We start from the raw sequence: 15,940 nt of genomic DNA, 5'->3' as shown, positions 1-15,940 counted from the left end.
GAGGGGAAATGACACAGGGTTGAAGTTATTTTAAAAACCTAAAGATCCGCTCCTGCCTGGAAATCTCTGATCCGGGTAAAATCTCAATAGCGGCCTCTGCTCTTATATTATCAGCTTCTCATTCTATCAGTCTCGACAACACAGAGCTCTTTGCTCATCTTGGAAATCCATTTCATATCAGAGAGGACTGCAGCAGTCCAGAAAGTTGGTCCTAGCAATCTTTGAGTGCTGTGAAGAGGGCGGGTGTCACCGTCTCTCGCCAGCCATCTGTCACACTGGTGGTTCAACCTCAGCTGGAAGTGGACTGGTGGTGGATCCAGACTGGCCCTGCCAAGGCAAAAGCCCACCTGGTGGGTATTCAGTGCAGCGTCCCTCTTCCCCCCTGCAGTGCCAGCAGCACTGGCTGCTACAGCCGCCACTGCTGATCCTTTTTGGTGTCCCAGCCTCAGTCTAGCTTCAGCAACGGCAGGTAACCGGGTACCAGATGGCCGAGGAGACCACCACACACACACAAGCAAGCACACGCACGCAAGCACAGCACACACACACACACACACACACACACACACACACACACACACACACACACACAGACCTGCACATGCATGCACAATAAACTTCACGAGAAAGTGACAGTTAGCATCAGCGTATGCTCTGCGTCTGTCACACACTTACACTTACTACAACTATTCACTGCATGTTTTCACACACCCACAGTACTGATAACATTCACCTGTTTTTGCATTCATTTTAACTCACTATATTTAGAAGTTTGGTTAACTTGGTTCATTACTATCAGCAGGATATTCAACATTCATTCACACCTATTTGCCAATAAGCTAGTGAGAAACAGCACCCCACTGGCTGGAGGTTATTTAAGACCTGTGGAGGGAACGGCAACAAAACACGGCAGAAGCACCACGGCGGCCATTTAATGAGCACTACTATACTTCAAGGACCAAGGACTAATTTTAGCCAGGAAGTCACTTCTGAGCATCCTGGGCTAACAGAGATGAGGCTGACAACAATAAAGCCAGAGACTGAAATTACTGAAAGTCAAAATGCTCAGTGACACAAAACTTTACGCCAAGTGATTAATTACTCTGACTCATCATTCGATGTGGTACCCAGCACAATATGCTCCTGCTGTTGCTCAAGGTATTTGTCCACTGATTGAATTATCATTCAAAAACCTTAAATATGAAATATATAAAATGATATGGGTGATATCGGTACATCCTTCAAATTAAATACATATTATGCTGCTCGCGTGGTTCATAATATTTCCTGTCAGGTTTGTAGTGCTGGGGGAAGTATTTAGATCCTTTACTAAAGTAAAGCTAGCAATATCACATTAACAGAATTAAAGTAAAGGTACAAGTCAAATGTACTTGGAGTATCATAGTAAAACTCATTATGCAGGACATTGGTTATTATTATACATAGTATAGTATTACTACAGATGCTCTAATAGGTAAAAAGCATTTTGTGTTGTATCAGGTAGAGCTGATTATGACTACCTCACAGCAAATACTGTTGGGAAGCTGCAGTGCCTTATTTATTTATTTTTAATAAATGAATCATATGTTTGTAAGTCCGCCTCTCAAAAATATGTTTTGCTTATTGTTCCTTGACTTGGATGTCGGAGCTCAGTGTGCAGAAACTCGCACATATTATATGTGTGAGTTTGCATATTCATAGATTCTGTTATGGACCAGGAGGAGCTGTAGTTTTAAGATTTTTAAACCAGTTAATTGACTTTTATTATTGACTTTGTGTAGAAAACCCATATCAGAAACATTAGTATTCGAAGCAGTTTGTTCCTAAATGTCTTAATAAAATCGGTTTGGAGGGGATCTTTTAATCTTTAAAGTAACTACTTACTATAGCTGTTTCATAAATTATTATTATTATTATTATTATTATTATATATACAATTCAAATTATATATACATATTTGTTGCTGAAATGTAGTGGAATAAGTTTGTAAGTAGCCGAAAGTGCAAATACTTGAATTACCTCAGGTATCTCACAATTTGTACTTAAATGTAGGAAGGTTTGAATGTCTAAACTATTAACAGACTCAAGATTATTCAGAAGTTAATGTGTTATTATTTTAATATTACTTACTTTAAAAGAAACCCATTCTACCTAATCTGTCTGTTTTTCTATTGTTTTTCCAGTGAATATTCATAGAACACTGCAGATAACACAGATCACTTTAGTTTGAAAATCTGCCACAACACAATATGAAATAGTAATACATTAAAAGAAGCAATGTATATCTTTATTATGTGCTATGTACATATTTTACAGTATGGTACAGCAACAATACACGGTAATGCTACACAGTCAAGATTGCACGGTTTTAGAGTTAGGCCACAGCGGTCAGGTACCGTGGTTCAGAGACACAACATGGAGTGTACAGCATACATCTTTGGCTTCACAGGCATAACAGAACATGGACATGGAGCGAGAACACAGTGAATGCAAACTTGGGTCAACAATGAGTGCTGATAGCCATACAGTATAACAGACAGGGGTGGATGAATCGATTAAGGATGGATTTTCAGCCCAGGGAGAAAGAAATATTATATGACATTTTTTTTCATGTATGGTTGGTATTCCATTCTGTTCAGATTACTACTTGTCCTCTCAGGTTGGTTAAGGAGATTGTATCCTAAAACCCCTGCTGGGCAAAGACTTGCCCCGGCCCTAAATCCTGTCAAAATGTTTCTCCACACGTACATGGTGCGTGCCTCTGCATATGGACAGAATCTGTGCACACACACACACTATATGAGGAGGTAACAGTGCTGAAAGCAGATTCTAATTCAGTCTATAATTGGCATCATTTCTCTTAAGTCTATGAATTTTTGTGGTAAAATTAAACTAGTCCTCGTTTCGTTTTGCTGTGGTTGTTTATAGAGAATGAGACCGCCTCTCTCCCTCCTCTCCTGATAATATTGTCTATTCTCCTCCCACCAACATACAGCAGTGGCAGTTACAGCCTACAGAGCATCTGGGTGAGGGACAGAATACAGAGAGAAACTGAGAAGACAGAGATTGGATGAAAGATAGATGGGGAAAGAGAGCAGTAAAGAGAGAGAGAGAGAGAGAGAGCGAGAGAAAGAGAAGGGAAGTGACAAGGTGAGACAGAGCGAGAGAGAGAGGAGCCGACAGAGAGATGGATGCAGCGGGGTCGCCGGGGTGAGGAGATAGTGTAATGATTAGATCACAGATACCCTTGAGCCTTTCCTCCCGTCTCTCCTGCGCACACCAAAAAAAAAATCTGGAAGCGCACTCGCAGCAGAGGAAGGCCTGCAGTTGTAAATGGCCCCGCTGTCAGAGTTCATCTGGGCGGAGGAGGAGTGCGGGAGTAGATTACTGGAGTCTGCGATTAGAGGAGCCTACTCTGCCTCTCCTGCCTCTCCAGTTCTCCCGAGACGGGAGAGAGGCGCTTGTGCTGAATCTCATTTGTGCCGCTGCCTTGCCACAGATTTCCTAAAGATGTTTTAAATGTAATGTGTGACTGCTCAGAGACTGCAGGAAGCAGGAGGGGAAGAGAAGCTCCTGGAATAACAGTAACAATTAAAAAAAATTATTTAGGGAATAACACCTGGTAGAAGACAGGGACTGTGAAGAAACTTTACAATACAACCTGTTTTCCAAATAATTTCGTATTTGCGTGTTTTTAGTCTACCTGCATTATTAATCATGACTCTTAGTGTTTTGATACTTTGGTTTAGTCTTCATTCCCTCTCACTCACAGCAACAGGTCTGAGGCCGATGCAAAATGCATCCTTAACTCCTCATCAGATGATGTCATCTCCAAACTTGAGCAAGTTGAAGGTGACTGGCTTGGAGAGAAACAGATGTGCTTGGGATGCTTCCATCTAGTGGTCACTCAAAGACTCTGTTGATAATACACAATGTGGAAAAAAGAGGGACGTCACGATGCAGAAATACATTAAAATGACCCCTTTGTGACACATTTCTTCAGTCCAGTATTAAACAATGTGACTGAGAACAAAAATCTTTTGTCACACATATGATAATGGCGTGGAGTGGCAGGGCTGGCAGGGGGCTATTTAGGATTTCCAATCATAATGGCTCCATTAAGAGCAGACAAAAGCATATCTTTACAATAAAGTCTTAGTTACATTCACAAAACATATTTCTGACACAATAGCCAATGGCATGGACACAATGAGGACATGACGCGGGAGGATGATAGCTTTCATTGGAAGCCCTGAGGGCTGTTAGCAGAGGCAGGGTCCATAGTTAGCCACATGACGGCTTCCTTGATCTCATCAAGTGGTTAAACTTCCCTATTAGCTGTGAATGATCTGACTTCTGTGTGTGATACATGTTTTCACTTAAGCTGTCAACGAGAGAATGCCGCCTCTTCGTAAACTACCCCGATATTGTATTTAATGTACATTGCATTATTAGTTTCCCTTAACAGACAAGAGATGGATGATTTTTAAAATGCCATGCTTCAAAGTCTGTATTTAAGGGAGTGAGAGGGAACGTAAGAAATATAGCCAAAGCACAGCTTAAAAGAAAGAAGAATTTAAAGGAATGGTTTAGAGTTTGCGTCTGACTTCTATCCATTGTGTGAAGAGAAATAACCAACCATGAATTAAATAAAACATTTCAATTTGTACATATATTTGAAACACAGAAGTATGTTTTTTAGTTTGTTTCTCTCTATATATATATTAAAGAGAGAATCAACATCATGGCTGAGATTAAAACATCGCTGCACAAAGCCAACTGCTCTCACCTCCAGACATAAGTCACTATTTGGATTCTCTGTACACGGCAACATCACGTGTGCAGCATGTTTTGCTATAAAGGTATTTATTCCCTCAAATGTGAGAAAATCCTCTTTCACTGTGGATTAAAGAGACCGTGCGTGTGCATAAAAGAAAACCGTAAAGGAGAGAGGGTGAGAGGGAGGACACTTAGCAGGAAGATATAAGCAGTGGCAAAAGGTTTCTGAGAGCTGATATCAGCTCTTTTGAATTGTAGAGTCAATACATAAAGACCTTTTTAAATTTGACGTTTTTCTTGCCAAATAAATCCCCTAAATTGCAGCTGTTCCTGCACAAATTGTATTCTTGAGTGGGAAAAAAACCCTCTAAAATAGCAGTCATCATAGACGACTCAGTCTCGACTAACACTTAGGAAGATGACGTTAAAACATTTTGATGCATAATCTGGTAAAAATGTTGCAAAAGTACAAATCTGGGTAGATAACCCTCCGTAAACTACCAGTGTAGTATTGATCATTTTGCGAGAATACAATCAATCAAACTGCATCGTATCCATCATATCTGTAGATGATGGAACTGACAAAAGAATTGAGACATGCTGAACAAAGCAAATAAAGTGTATAGTGTGTAAAACTTGAGGACAAAAAGAAGAACAATGTTGGGCTGCGTTTGTGTTTCATCTGCTTTTCTTTTTCATGTTAAGGGGACAGCTGGCTTAGTGTGGCTTGTTCCCCGACGAGCCACTAATGCCTCCAATAAGATAAACCCTCGGCTCCTGTTGACAGGGCTGCCACCGATAAGAGCAGAGGATCACTAACTGCCAAGACAACTAAAGACATGAGAGGCTGGGCTGCAGATAAAGAATGTAGGAGGTGGGAGGAAAATAGGAACAACAGCGATCAATTGCTGGCACTGCGCAGCGATACTATCCATCTCTTACATCTCCTGTAAGAGCGTGTATGAGGCGATCATAATCTGAAGGGGAGGAGAGGTGGGTTGTGTGTGTGTGTGTGTGTGTGTGTGAGAGAGAGAATCTGGGTCATCAAGTCATCAATAACCAACTGCATTAGTGTAAGAAACGCACACAGGCAAGGTCAAAACTAACTGAAATCTCTTCAGAGAGAGAAGGGGATAAGAAGAAGAAGAAAAAAAAACAGAATAGAGTGTGGGTCTTTTCCGGCTCACATTACTCTATTCCCACAGGGGGTGGGAGGGAGGATGGATGCGTGTATGGATGGATGGATGGATGAGTGCACGAATGGAGGAGCAGCTTTTGAGTATCTACTTTTGACAGACTGGCGACGGCTGACTTGGCAAGCAGAAACAGGTGGGAGTTATGGGCTGGCCGGTGCAGAGAGAGGAAGGGAGCGCAGGGTGAATTATGGATGGAGGGATGAAGTTAGGGAGGGAGGGAGGGAGGAGTGTCTGGCGAAGGCTTGTGCCCCGCTGACATGCAAGCTGCTAGTTGGTGGAGTCACTTAGCCACACAGAGTCAACCAGAAATGATAGGGCATCTCCAGCGTTCTGTAGCCCTTTACTCTCCCAAAGGCCTCTGGGTGGCTGTCGGCAGCAGGACTTCATCGAGGAGAGCGAAGCCGCCCGCTCTGCTCTGAAAAGTAACACTGGGGCAAGCAGCGGCGCAGAAGCTCACTCTGTTTGTTACTGTTATGTTCACAGTTTGCTTACTCCACTGCTGCAGTTCTTTCTTTATCGTACTCTTGTTCCCATGTTGGACCTTTCACTCCTCACCCTCCTCTACGTATGTGGATGGGAACCAGCCGACCTAATGGGGGGGGGGTAGGAAATGGGAATAATTAATTACACAGTAGTAATTAATGGTGTACTCACTTCCCCCGTTTCTTTTTCTACTTTATATTGTGATTTCCTACATTTACCAGAATGCCTTTCAGCATCCAACAGTGAAGAGCTGTACACAGGAGAGAACAGTATTTTCTAATAATAAGTAACGGAAATTTAAAAAATTATATTTTACATGCTACTGTTGACAATAATAACTACTCTTCATGCTGAAGTCAAACATGACATTTAATCATTACAATATTACATACATTTATAAATTAAATGTTCACCATTAGCTAGCTTTTTAACACGAAGTTTGAGCATGGAGATTTTTTCTTTTTTAACACGACTTATTCAAATTTTAAACTCAAGGCTGACAAAAATAAAAAAAATTAAACTGTCTCTCACAAAGTATGAAACCTGAAGCAGGATTTTCTCCAGGCTGCATGCCTGACTATAAAGTGCTCTTGGTATTGGATGGGGAAATGTGTGCATTTAACACATAAAAGAGCAGCAAATTAACTCTTCCAAGCGATGATATTGGGAAACCGAAATGTTGGAAAGGCGTACATGACTGACTAAAGATAAAACAGACTAAATCTGAATAGTCCCTTCCAGGTGCCTGTAGACAAGAATATCTGTCAAATCTTATTTCCTGAAAGAGCCAGGTTTTTAGTGCTACCTAAAATTGGATTTACGGATTTAACAGCCAGACTAAAGAAACAAAGCTGAAAGTTCTGCCTTGTTTAAATATCACTAAATGTAAACATGAATCAGTGCAAAGCTACATATGTTAAAATGAAAACTAATAAAAAAGGGCACAGCATTTCACTCTACGAATGTGGGAGTTTTTCAGGCTTAACCCTAACCCTAAACAAATAAGATTTAGATTTGGTGATGGGAGGCTGTGTTTTATTGTGCCTTACCCTGCCATTGACCTCGCCCCTCCACCAGCCGTTGGCTCCTGACTTTGTGTAGATCTTCACCACGTCACCCTCCTGCAGCGAGAGCTCCCGGGTGTCACGCGAGCTGAAGTCGTACCGCGCTATCGCCACACCGATCACTTTCGGAGCAAACACTAGAAAGAGAGAGGGAGGGGGGGGTATTAAAAAAAACATGGAAATTAGTTCATTTAAGGTTCTGGAAGATGTTAGAAATACAATTAAAAACATCGGTTTCAGGGTTAACACATACACACACAGATGGACATGGGTGATGTTTTTACATTCACCCAGAAAAACCTCTCATCATATCTTTCTCCTCTCCTTTATCTCGTTTCCTTATGACATGTAGTCGTAGTAGTAGTGGTACAATTTAGTTAGATACTTTTTTTCACATACTTAAGTTTCAAATAGCCTAGTTTGAAACTAGGCAGGACTCTACACACAAACTAAGTAATGGATTTACGAATAGATGATGCAACCCAATTTGTCTCATCTCAAATAAAGGCTGAGGGCAAAAAAAACTAAATGTAATGTTAAGTAAGAAATGATGTGCGCAGGAATTAATGTGTTTTGAAATTTCTCATAATTTTGCAGGTGATCTGAGGAACAACATACAGTGCTAAATCGGCTAATGTGTACTAGCAGTGCTTGTGATTAATTGTACATTTTCTAACTAAAAGAGAAAGTGTGGCCCTACAAGTCCTTGTAGATGTGATGTGCATGGCTTTAGTTGAGAAAGTCCAGCTGGAGTGTTCTGACAGCCGTGTGTGTGTGTGTGTGTGCGCGCATGACAGGTCATCATGTCGACGAGACGGCAGTATGAGAGACAGCTGTGGAGAAGGTTAGCTAGTTAACTCTGCTCCATGCCTTTTCTCCCTTCTCCAGACACTGACTGGTGGGTCGGACTGGGCTAAGCTGAGAGGTGGAAATGGAATGTCAGACCTATACAACCTGGCCGTGGGGAATATCTAATATAGAGAAACTCTGTGTATTTTGACACATCCAGCTTTACTTTGACGAACAGACACACACAAGCAAACTCAGCCACGTATGCCTCTGAAAACAGCTCAAACTGTTTCCGTCTCACATGCAAAAATGCAGACACACATACAGTAACATACGGTACATACATGCATTACTCAAACAAATAGTCCCTATTCTCCACACAGGATGGTATGTATGTGCACAGCACTATGGAAGAGGTGGAATGGTGCAATAGGAAGCTGGATGGCAGAGGTAAAGGCAGAGATTCAGACAATGATGTGAATGCACTGAGCTACAGCCAGTTAGCTAAGCAGCCTTCAACGTGAAAGGAAAGAGAAAGAAATAGTGTTAGAGAGGCAGACAGAGAGAGAAGCGATACCTGTACCTGACCAGAAGGGAGCAGAGGAAGGAGGTACAAAGCTGTAGCCGGCAGGAGTTACAAAAGAGAGGCCGCAGAGCAATGGGGCTATGGCAGGGCAGGCCAGGCAGGGAGCGGAGAGATGTGAGAGGGCAGAGGGCACAGATGGGAGGGATGGCAGAAAGAGAGAGAAGCAAAGGAGAAAAAATAAAAGATATTTTTTTAAATCCCAACTCTGAGGTATAAAGAACACAGTTGTAGCTTGATCACAAATAAATGACAGGAAGAGCTCTATCTAGCGAGTGGGACTTTATCTACACAGCCACTGGTAGCAGTTGATCTGTCCCTCTAGACATTTACACTGTTTGTCCTAATGTGGGCACTGTAATAACACATCTAACATTTTAAATTGAAATATGAGGGATCAAACTCTAAAATAAGAATTTCCAATATTGAAAGGTTCTTACTTCTGAAAACCAAAAGTTACAAAACCTGGCTATTATACATTATATAATAATACACTTGCAGGCATGAAGCAGTGCTTTAATTAAAAACATTATAAGCATGTTTGATCTCACAATTATCTCATTTTCATAAAACTTGGAGGATAAAACTTGAAGGAATGCACAATTTGTATAAAAATTGAAAAACTGAATGTCCAAAACAAATACACGTCACTGCTGGAATACTGTTTAAAAAATGTATGATGATACATCTTGTTTCCAATTTGCCAAAAGAACGTGTGCATCATTAATGGGGGGCGACAGCTTCACTTGTGCATTTAATAGGGAGGAACATGCGGTGTATTCACAATTACAGCATAGGGAATATATTTCTATTTGCATATTTATAAAGACAATCATCGAGCTGTAATACAGCCACAACTGCAGATACTCTTGACAAATTCCCTCCGACAGACAAGTTTAACCTGATAACTTATGAGACAATGATGTTGTTTTATTTCATATTCTATTAATATAGTACTTTTCTATGGTGTGCTAATTGTTTATTTATGTAGTCTTTTTGAAGCTCAGTGTCACAGCACGGATTTCAGTACAGGCAAACAAAGAAGCTACAGGCATTGATCTTATGGTACGTGTCCATTGTCAGCGTCATTTCAACGCTTGCCATTCATTTCTAAGGGACCAACCGTGCAATGCATTCTGGTAGCGTCACGGGGACTTTGGAGAAGCAGGGCGTCGAGTAGCCCGCTCCTCATTTGCATAAAGTTGAATCCAGGCAACTTCATGCAAATGAGGAGCGACTGTTGTCAATCTGAAGTGAAGACAGATTCAGCAACTGCATAGCCTATTTCTTGCTTAAACGTTTTCAGAAACCCGTTTCGGTGAACTACTTTCGTAAAATAAGAGATCATATTCCAAACGAGCCGCCATTATGGTCTGTTTTTGAAAATCTGGGAGCAGACAGATCCGCGTGACGCGTTGGACCAATCGGGTGCAGCCATCGTGGTTGTAGGAGGATGTAGACTGTTTTCTTTGCTTGTCAGTGGTCAGTGAAGATAAACTGGTGGCAAGCCCACTAGCGTGCAATGCTGGGAAGCGGGGCGATCCCTTCCGTGAAAACAACACGTATATGGACATGTACCTTTAGAGTTTGCAGTGTTATTGCCTTGCTCTGGGGAATAGAACCTATAACCCTGAAGGTATTAGTACCTTGGGTTGCTTTCACACCTACCTCGTTTGGTCTGTTTAAAATGAACCCTGAAGCGTTTGGTAGGTTAGTCCGGTTTGTTTGGGGTGGTGTGAAAGCTCATCCGAACTCTGGTGCGGCTCAAACAAATAAACTCTGGTCCGCTTGAAAACGGGGGTCCCTGTTCGCTTCCAAGTGAACTAGAGTTTGGTTCACTTTAGGTGAGAACACGATCCAACCCAAATACAGGAAGTGAACCAAAAGCAGAGAATTTACTAGCCTGCAATTTCAACCTTGCACACAATTTATGGACTTATATATGATTTAAGGGACGATAACTTTTAGATAAATAAGCTGTTCTGACCACACATCACTGGTCGTCTGTGTGACAACATCAGCATCGTCTCCCACATTGTTCGCCTTCTTCTAAAATATAAAAAAACACTAAAGCAGAACCAGAAAACCCAAGACGTTTAGATTTTGGGCCCTATTTTAACGATCCAAGCGCACGGCGTGAAGCGCTTGGCACAGGTGCGTTTAGGGCCTCTCCAAATCCACTTTTGCTAAAGGGTCCGTGCACCATGGTTTATGGTTGGGCGCTGGACGGTCTTAAAATAGCAACACTTGCGTCGGGCTTTGCGACACGCTGCGCGGGGTGCAAGATAGGGTCTTTGGTGTTGCTCCATTATTTCTGAGACCAGAAGTGTTCGGCTAGTTTCGGATATTCTGTCCAATAAACAAGCGACCGTTTAATCATGTGACGTGTGTTTACAGTGTTTGGTGCATTTGACAAAGTGCAGTGTGAAAGCAAACCGAAACCAAATGAAAAATGCAGCAATGTTGCAACTTCCCCCTCCTAATCGCACCGAGTCCACTGAACTATAGGTACGAAAGCGCCCTTAGTCTTTACAGATTTTAATCCACTGGGTTATTTTGGAACATCAACATAGCAAGTATGGTACAAGTACAGTCAGGAAAAAAATGCAGATGCTACAAAGGTTTCTGCTCAGTAGAAGCAGACTATACAGTACACAGTATAAATTCAATAAAAGTAGTTGGCTAAATGGATGCCCATGAATGATTTTGTCCAGAAAAGTTTAATTGGGGTGAACGAAACAGACCATTACAAATGCAGGAATTATTTGTACTGCCTGGGCCATGGAAACATTTGTTTAAATACATTTTGAAGCTTAGCATAAGTTCAGCCAGGAAGACTATCTATGTTACTCACTTATTCTCATTTACCTCACTCTCCCTCTCCTCCTGCTTCCCCTTATCAGGCTGATCAAAGTTGTTTACTCTTTTAGTTAAACCAACCAGGTTTAGCCACAGTCTCTATCAGCCAATCTCATTCCTGCTGTCAATATTTCAATGTTCTCCGTTGTTGTCAGCTCTGATTTCAGCGTGAATCATGGCGACCCACCTCCACCCTGTTCACCTCATTCATCCAGATCTCAGCATCCTCTTCAGTCATCACCATCACCACCAGTGTCTAGACTCCATCGGGGGTTTACTACTACACTACTCACGGCTTCTCGAGTGCCTTTAAAATATAATGTCGTGACTTTTCTCATTTATCATTTTTATTGTGCATGCGTCGATAAATAACTGTTCACTCAAAATGAGGTCTCTCCTGATTGAAATATAGACAGATGCAAGAAGAAGATCAGAAGATGTTAGGAAGTTGGCCTATTAGCATCATGAATAGGTTGCTAAATGAGCATTCTGGGCCCAGGCCCCATGGACCAGAGCCTCCTTATGAAGTGACTGCTAACATTTCTTGTTGGTAAATCAATCAAGCGACTACAAAAAGGGATGCAAAATGCCTACAAAACTATGAAAAACGACCACAAAGACAAACAAAAAGACTACAAAGTCACTCAAAAGAGAGACGCAAAACAACTACAAAGAGATGTATGGTTGGAGTCCTTTCACATGTCTGGGTTCAGGAGCCCATTTTCCATGGCTGTAGGCTATTTGGAGTTACAGCTATTAATTGATAGAATATTTAAAGTTGTTTATTTGGCATTCATTTATTACACTGAATAAACCATATAATTATTAATAATGTACGTTTATTCTTGCCAAGAGCCACTGCTATAAATGTCGTAACACATTTTTACTCATTTCACAAATGTGCCTCACTTCTTTAACACTGTGTCCTATACTGCATCGCCCATTCAAAAGTTCCTAAGTCTGCCACTGCACAGGAGCTCACATGTCTGCCACTGGGAGTAGAAAACCTAATCCCCACAATAGCAAGATAAATGCCCAAACTTTATGAAAAATGTGCCGCTGCCAACAATACTGCTGGCAAGTTAACTGGCCTTGGTTATTGATATGCTGTAAGGAGAGCAGAGCTCCAGCGGTTTTTAAAATGAATACTAATCAGCGCACTGAGAGACAGCTCAGCAACCCCTAATAGTGTCTAGGTACAAGCAATATGAAGAAGGATCACCCTCCACTTCAAACAGCCACCAAAACACCAGCTGCATTTTACATGCTTCATTTTTGCAAAATCTGATTTGTGGAACACACTGGAATACATAATATGGACTGGTTGACTAATAGAAGAGACTAAAATCCAACACACACACACACACGAGAGTAAAGATGAGATAGAATCCAATCAGCAGCCCAGAGTCCCACACATGCTGTCAGCTGAGATTGTTCCATGGACACATATCCGTTTAAATTTTTGGTTAACACTGGTATTGTTGCTGTTGTCTTTACAGTAGCGTAATGGTTGAAAAAACCCTATCTATCTGCTATCTGCAGAGCTGTCCAAAATACATGAAACAAAGATTTAAATATTAATTAGCAGTCCTCCAGCAGTGCTCGAGGAGGATAGAAATCAAAACAAAAGTAGTCATTTAGAAGTCAAAGAGAGAAAATTAAGTCACACACCAGGAGGAGGCTGCCTACAAGATAGAAGACCACACCGAAGCAAAACTAATTTGGACTGAAGCTGTCTCGACTTGTGTTTTGAAGGGGAGTTTGAACAACAGGACTCCTCGAGAACAACCAAACAGCTCTGTACAATCTGTCCACATTTCTCCTGCTTGGAACGTGATCATCAGCAAGCTGGCACTTTTTTGTCTCTTTTACCCACTGCACACAGTGGTGTACAGGGTTCAAATGAAATCGCATTGTGCCACTGATTGCGATAAGTCATACATTTTCCATTAACCAACTGATGGGCAATGTTGCTGTTGCCTGGCTCACACACTGTTTAATACCTTTTCTTCTGGCATTGCTTGAAGCATTCAGTTTGTGTGGGGTGATCATGAATGTTTTACAGGCTTTAACAGCACTTTCTTGATGGTTTTTCAAATGTATTCCCACCGGACATTATCAGCCGAGCCAATAAAACAAAGGATGAAAAGCCGTATTCTCCCCCCCCCCCAAAATAAACTCCAGTCTTTTTTTTACTCTTTAAAAAACACTTTTTGTCACCAAACTACACTAGAAAAACTATAGTTTTTGTCACAGAAGTTGGCACTTGCACAATGCTCTGCTGTTTCATTAGTTGCTTCACTTCAAACTCAAACTTCACCTCATTAAAATACCAGTTCAAAGTTACACACCCAACATCTGTTACATTCCAAGTCAGAAAGGAAAAACATGTCGCGTTCTCTCTTACTCAGCCCTGATAAATCTCTATATCTCTAACACCTGAATGCTGAGAGGAATCAGGTTAGTAAGGGTAATGACTGACAAAGACGAAACAGCAGCTGCATGCATAAATAATCATCAATGCGCTGCATTCCAGGTAGGTTCTGCTCCTTAGAAAGTGTTGACAACAGCTGCTTTGTCTTGAGGTGTGGCCACGTGTGTTCATAACAAAACAAACAGATCATTCTTAAACAGGTAAAGAACATCACACAGCTGAAATCTTCACCACTTCCACTGCCAGACAGCACACCACAATCTCCACAAGAACAAAGTTTGCAGACAACTCCCTGAGGCGCGGCTGCTAACAAATGTCAGGCTGTCTGAAGTGTAAAGTGATGTTTGCAGCAGATGTGGCATAACAATAACCTGCTGGTGAGCTTCTGTTTCAATTTTCCAAATTACATTTGTGAAGTAAAATGATAGATGATTGATGGTTCAATGACACTGAATCTTTAAATCAATCTGTGACTATCACTTAGTTAAGGCTATGACATATCTTCAAGTGATGGTGTAATATTGTAATAATAACTAATAAAGTAATGTCGTAATTTCACAAGTAACAAACTTCAAATTCCGTTTTTATTTTAAAATGTATGATGAATTATTAAAGACTATTTTTGGGGCTTTTCCGCCTTTAATTTTTGACAGGACAGCTAGGTGAGAAAGGGGAAAGACATGCAGGAACTTTGTCACAGGTCGGATTTGAACCGTGGAACTCTGCATCGAGGCATAAACCTCAGTATATGTGCGCCTGCTCTACCACTGAGCCAAACCGGCCACGTACCATGCATTATTCGAATGAACCATTGATATCACGTACACATATTATGTATCTTATGATGTATAAAATGACAAATTGTAAGTAACCAGATATCTTAAACAGAAACTAAAAATATTACAAGAAATAAACTACAAAATAAGTACTTTTGCATTACCTACACTAATAACTGTCATCACATGTCCATCATAGAGTATATCATGTTTATTTGTGAAAAATAAAACGTCAAATTAAAAGTGAAAAAAGTCCTAATTTAGATTTTAAAAGTAACTACTGTAATAAGGGCGATATTATTAATTGACTTTCCTGTAAAACCATGTAGGTAACTCTCTCTCCTCTGAACCTCAAATGGATTTAAACTTCATTAAACGTCCAGAGAGTGGTATCAAATCTAATAACATGCTTAGTGGATTCTCCAACCACCGTTTGACAGTTTTGGTCACAAACAATTAACGTCAGAAGAGACCCGAGTGTTTGGAACAACAAATGGCTACGTAGCTCTTTTAAGGCTGTTAAGATGCTGCCAAGTGAATTAAAGCGGTGTGTGAGAGAACTGGGAAGGATGACAGATAAGGAAACAGAATAGGCAGCGAGTAGTGGTGGGAGAAATCAGCAGAGCCGGGTACAGCAGCTTGTTGCAGGTTGAAACAACAACTATTAATGACAAAAGGAGCATGATTGATCAGCGGCGTGACGGCATCAGATCACACAGACTGCTTTACTGACTTAAATTTGCCAGATTTCTCTAAGCTTCTTAAATGTAATGAATTACTGCTTCTCTCTGTTTTATATGATAATAATAAACTAAATATCTTGTTGGTCACACAAATTAATCAATCTGAATACTTCATCTTGGGTTCTGGGAAAATGTGATGGGCACTTTTCAGAATCTTTTGATTTAGATTTTAAAGCAAAATCAGTGAATTAATCAACAGATTTCGAGAATGCAAGGAACCATTATTTGCAGATG

At 41.0% G+C, this 15,940-nt stretch overlaps 1 protein-coding gene across 1 annotated transcript in view; it reads right to left on the bottom strand.

Annotated features, from left to right (window-relative positions):
- Positions 1-2,261: 2,261 nt before the first annotated feature.
- The window catches only part of vav3a (vav 3 guanine nucleotide exchange factor a), a 104,016-nt gene continuing 90,337 nt past the window's right edge, over positions 2,262-15,940 (bottom strand). The window contains exons 26-27 of the mRNA XM_078280972.1: positions 7,508-7,659; positions 2,262-6,564 (exon numbers count right to left, since the gene is read on the bottom strand). Of these exons, the coding sequence (XP_078137098.1) occupies positions 6,520-6,564; positions 7,508-7,659 (197 nt within the window). The 3' untranslated portion in view covers positions 2,262-6,519. The remainder of the gene's footprint in view (positions 6,565-7,507; positions 7,660-15,940) is intronic.

The sequence above is a fragment of the Sander vitreus genome, chromosome 22 (genome assembly GCF_031162955.1).
Source record: "Sander vitreus isolate 19-12246 chromosome 22, sanVit1, whole genome shotgun sequence".
NCBI classification, from domain to species: Eukaryota; Metazoa; Chordata; class Actinopteri; order Perciformes; family Percidae; genus Sander; species Sander vitreus.
This window is presented reverse-complemented; position numbering and strand designations above follow the sequence as displayed.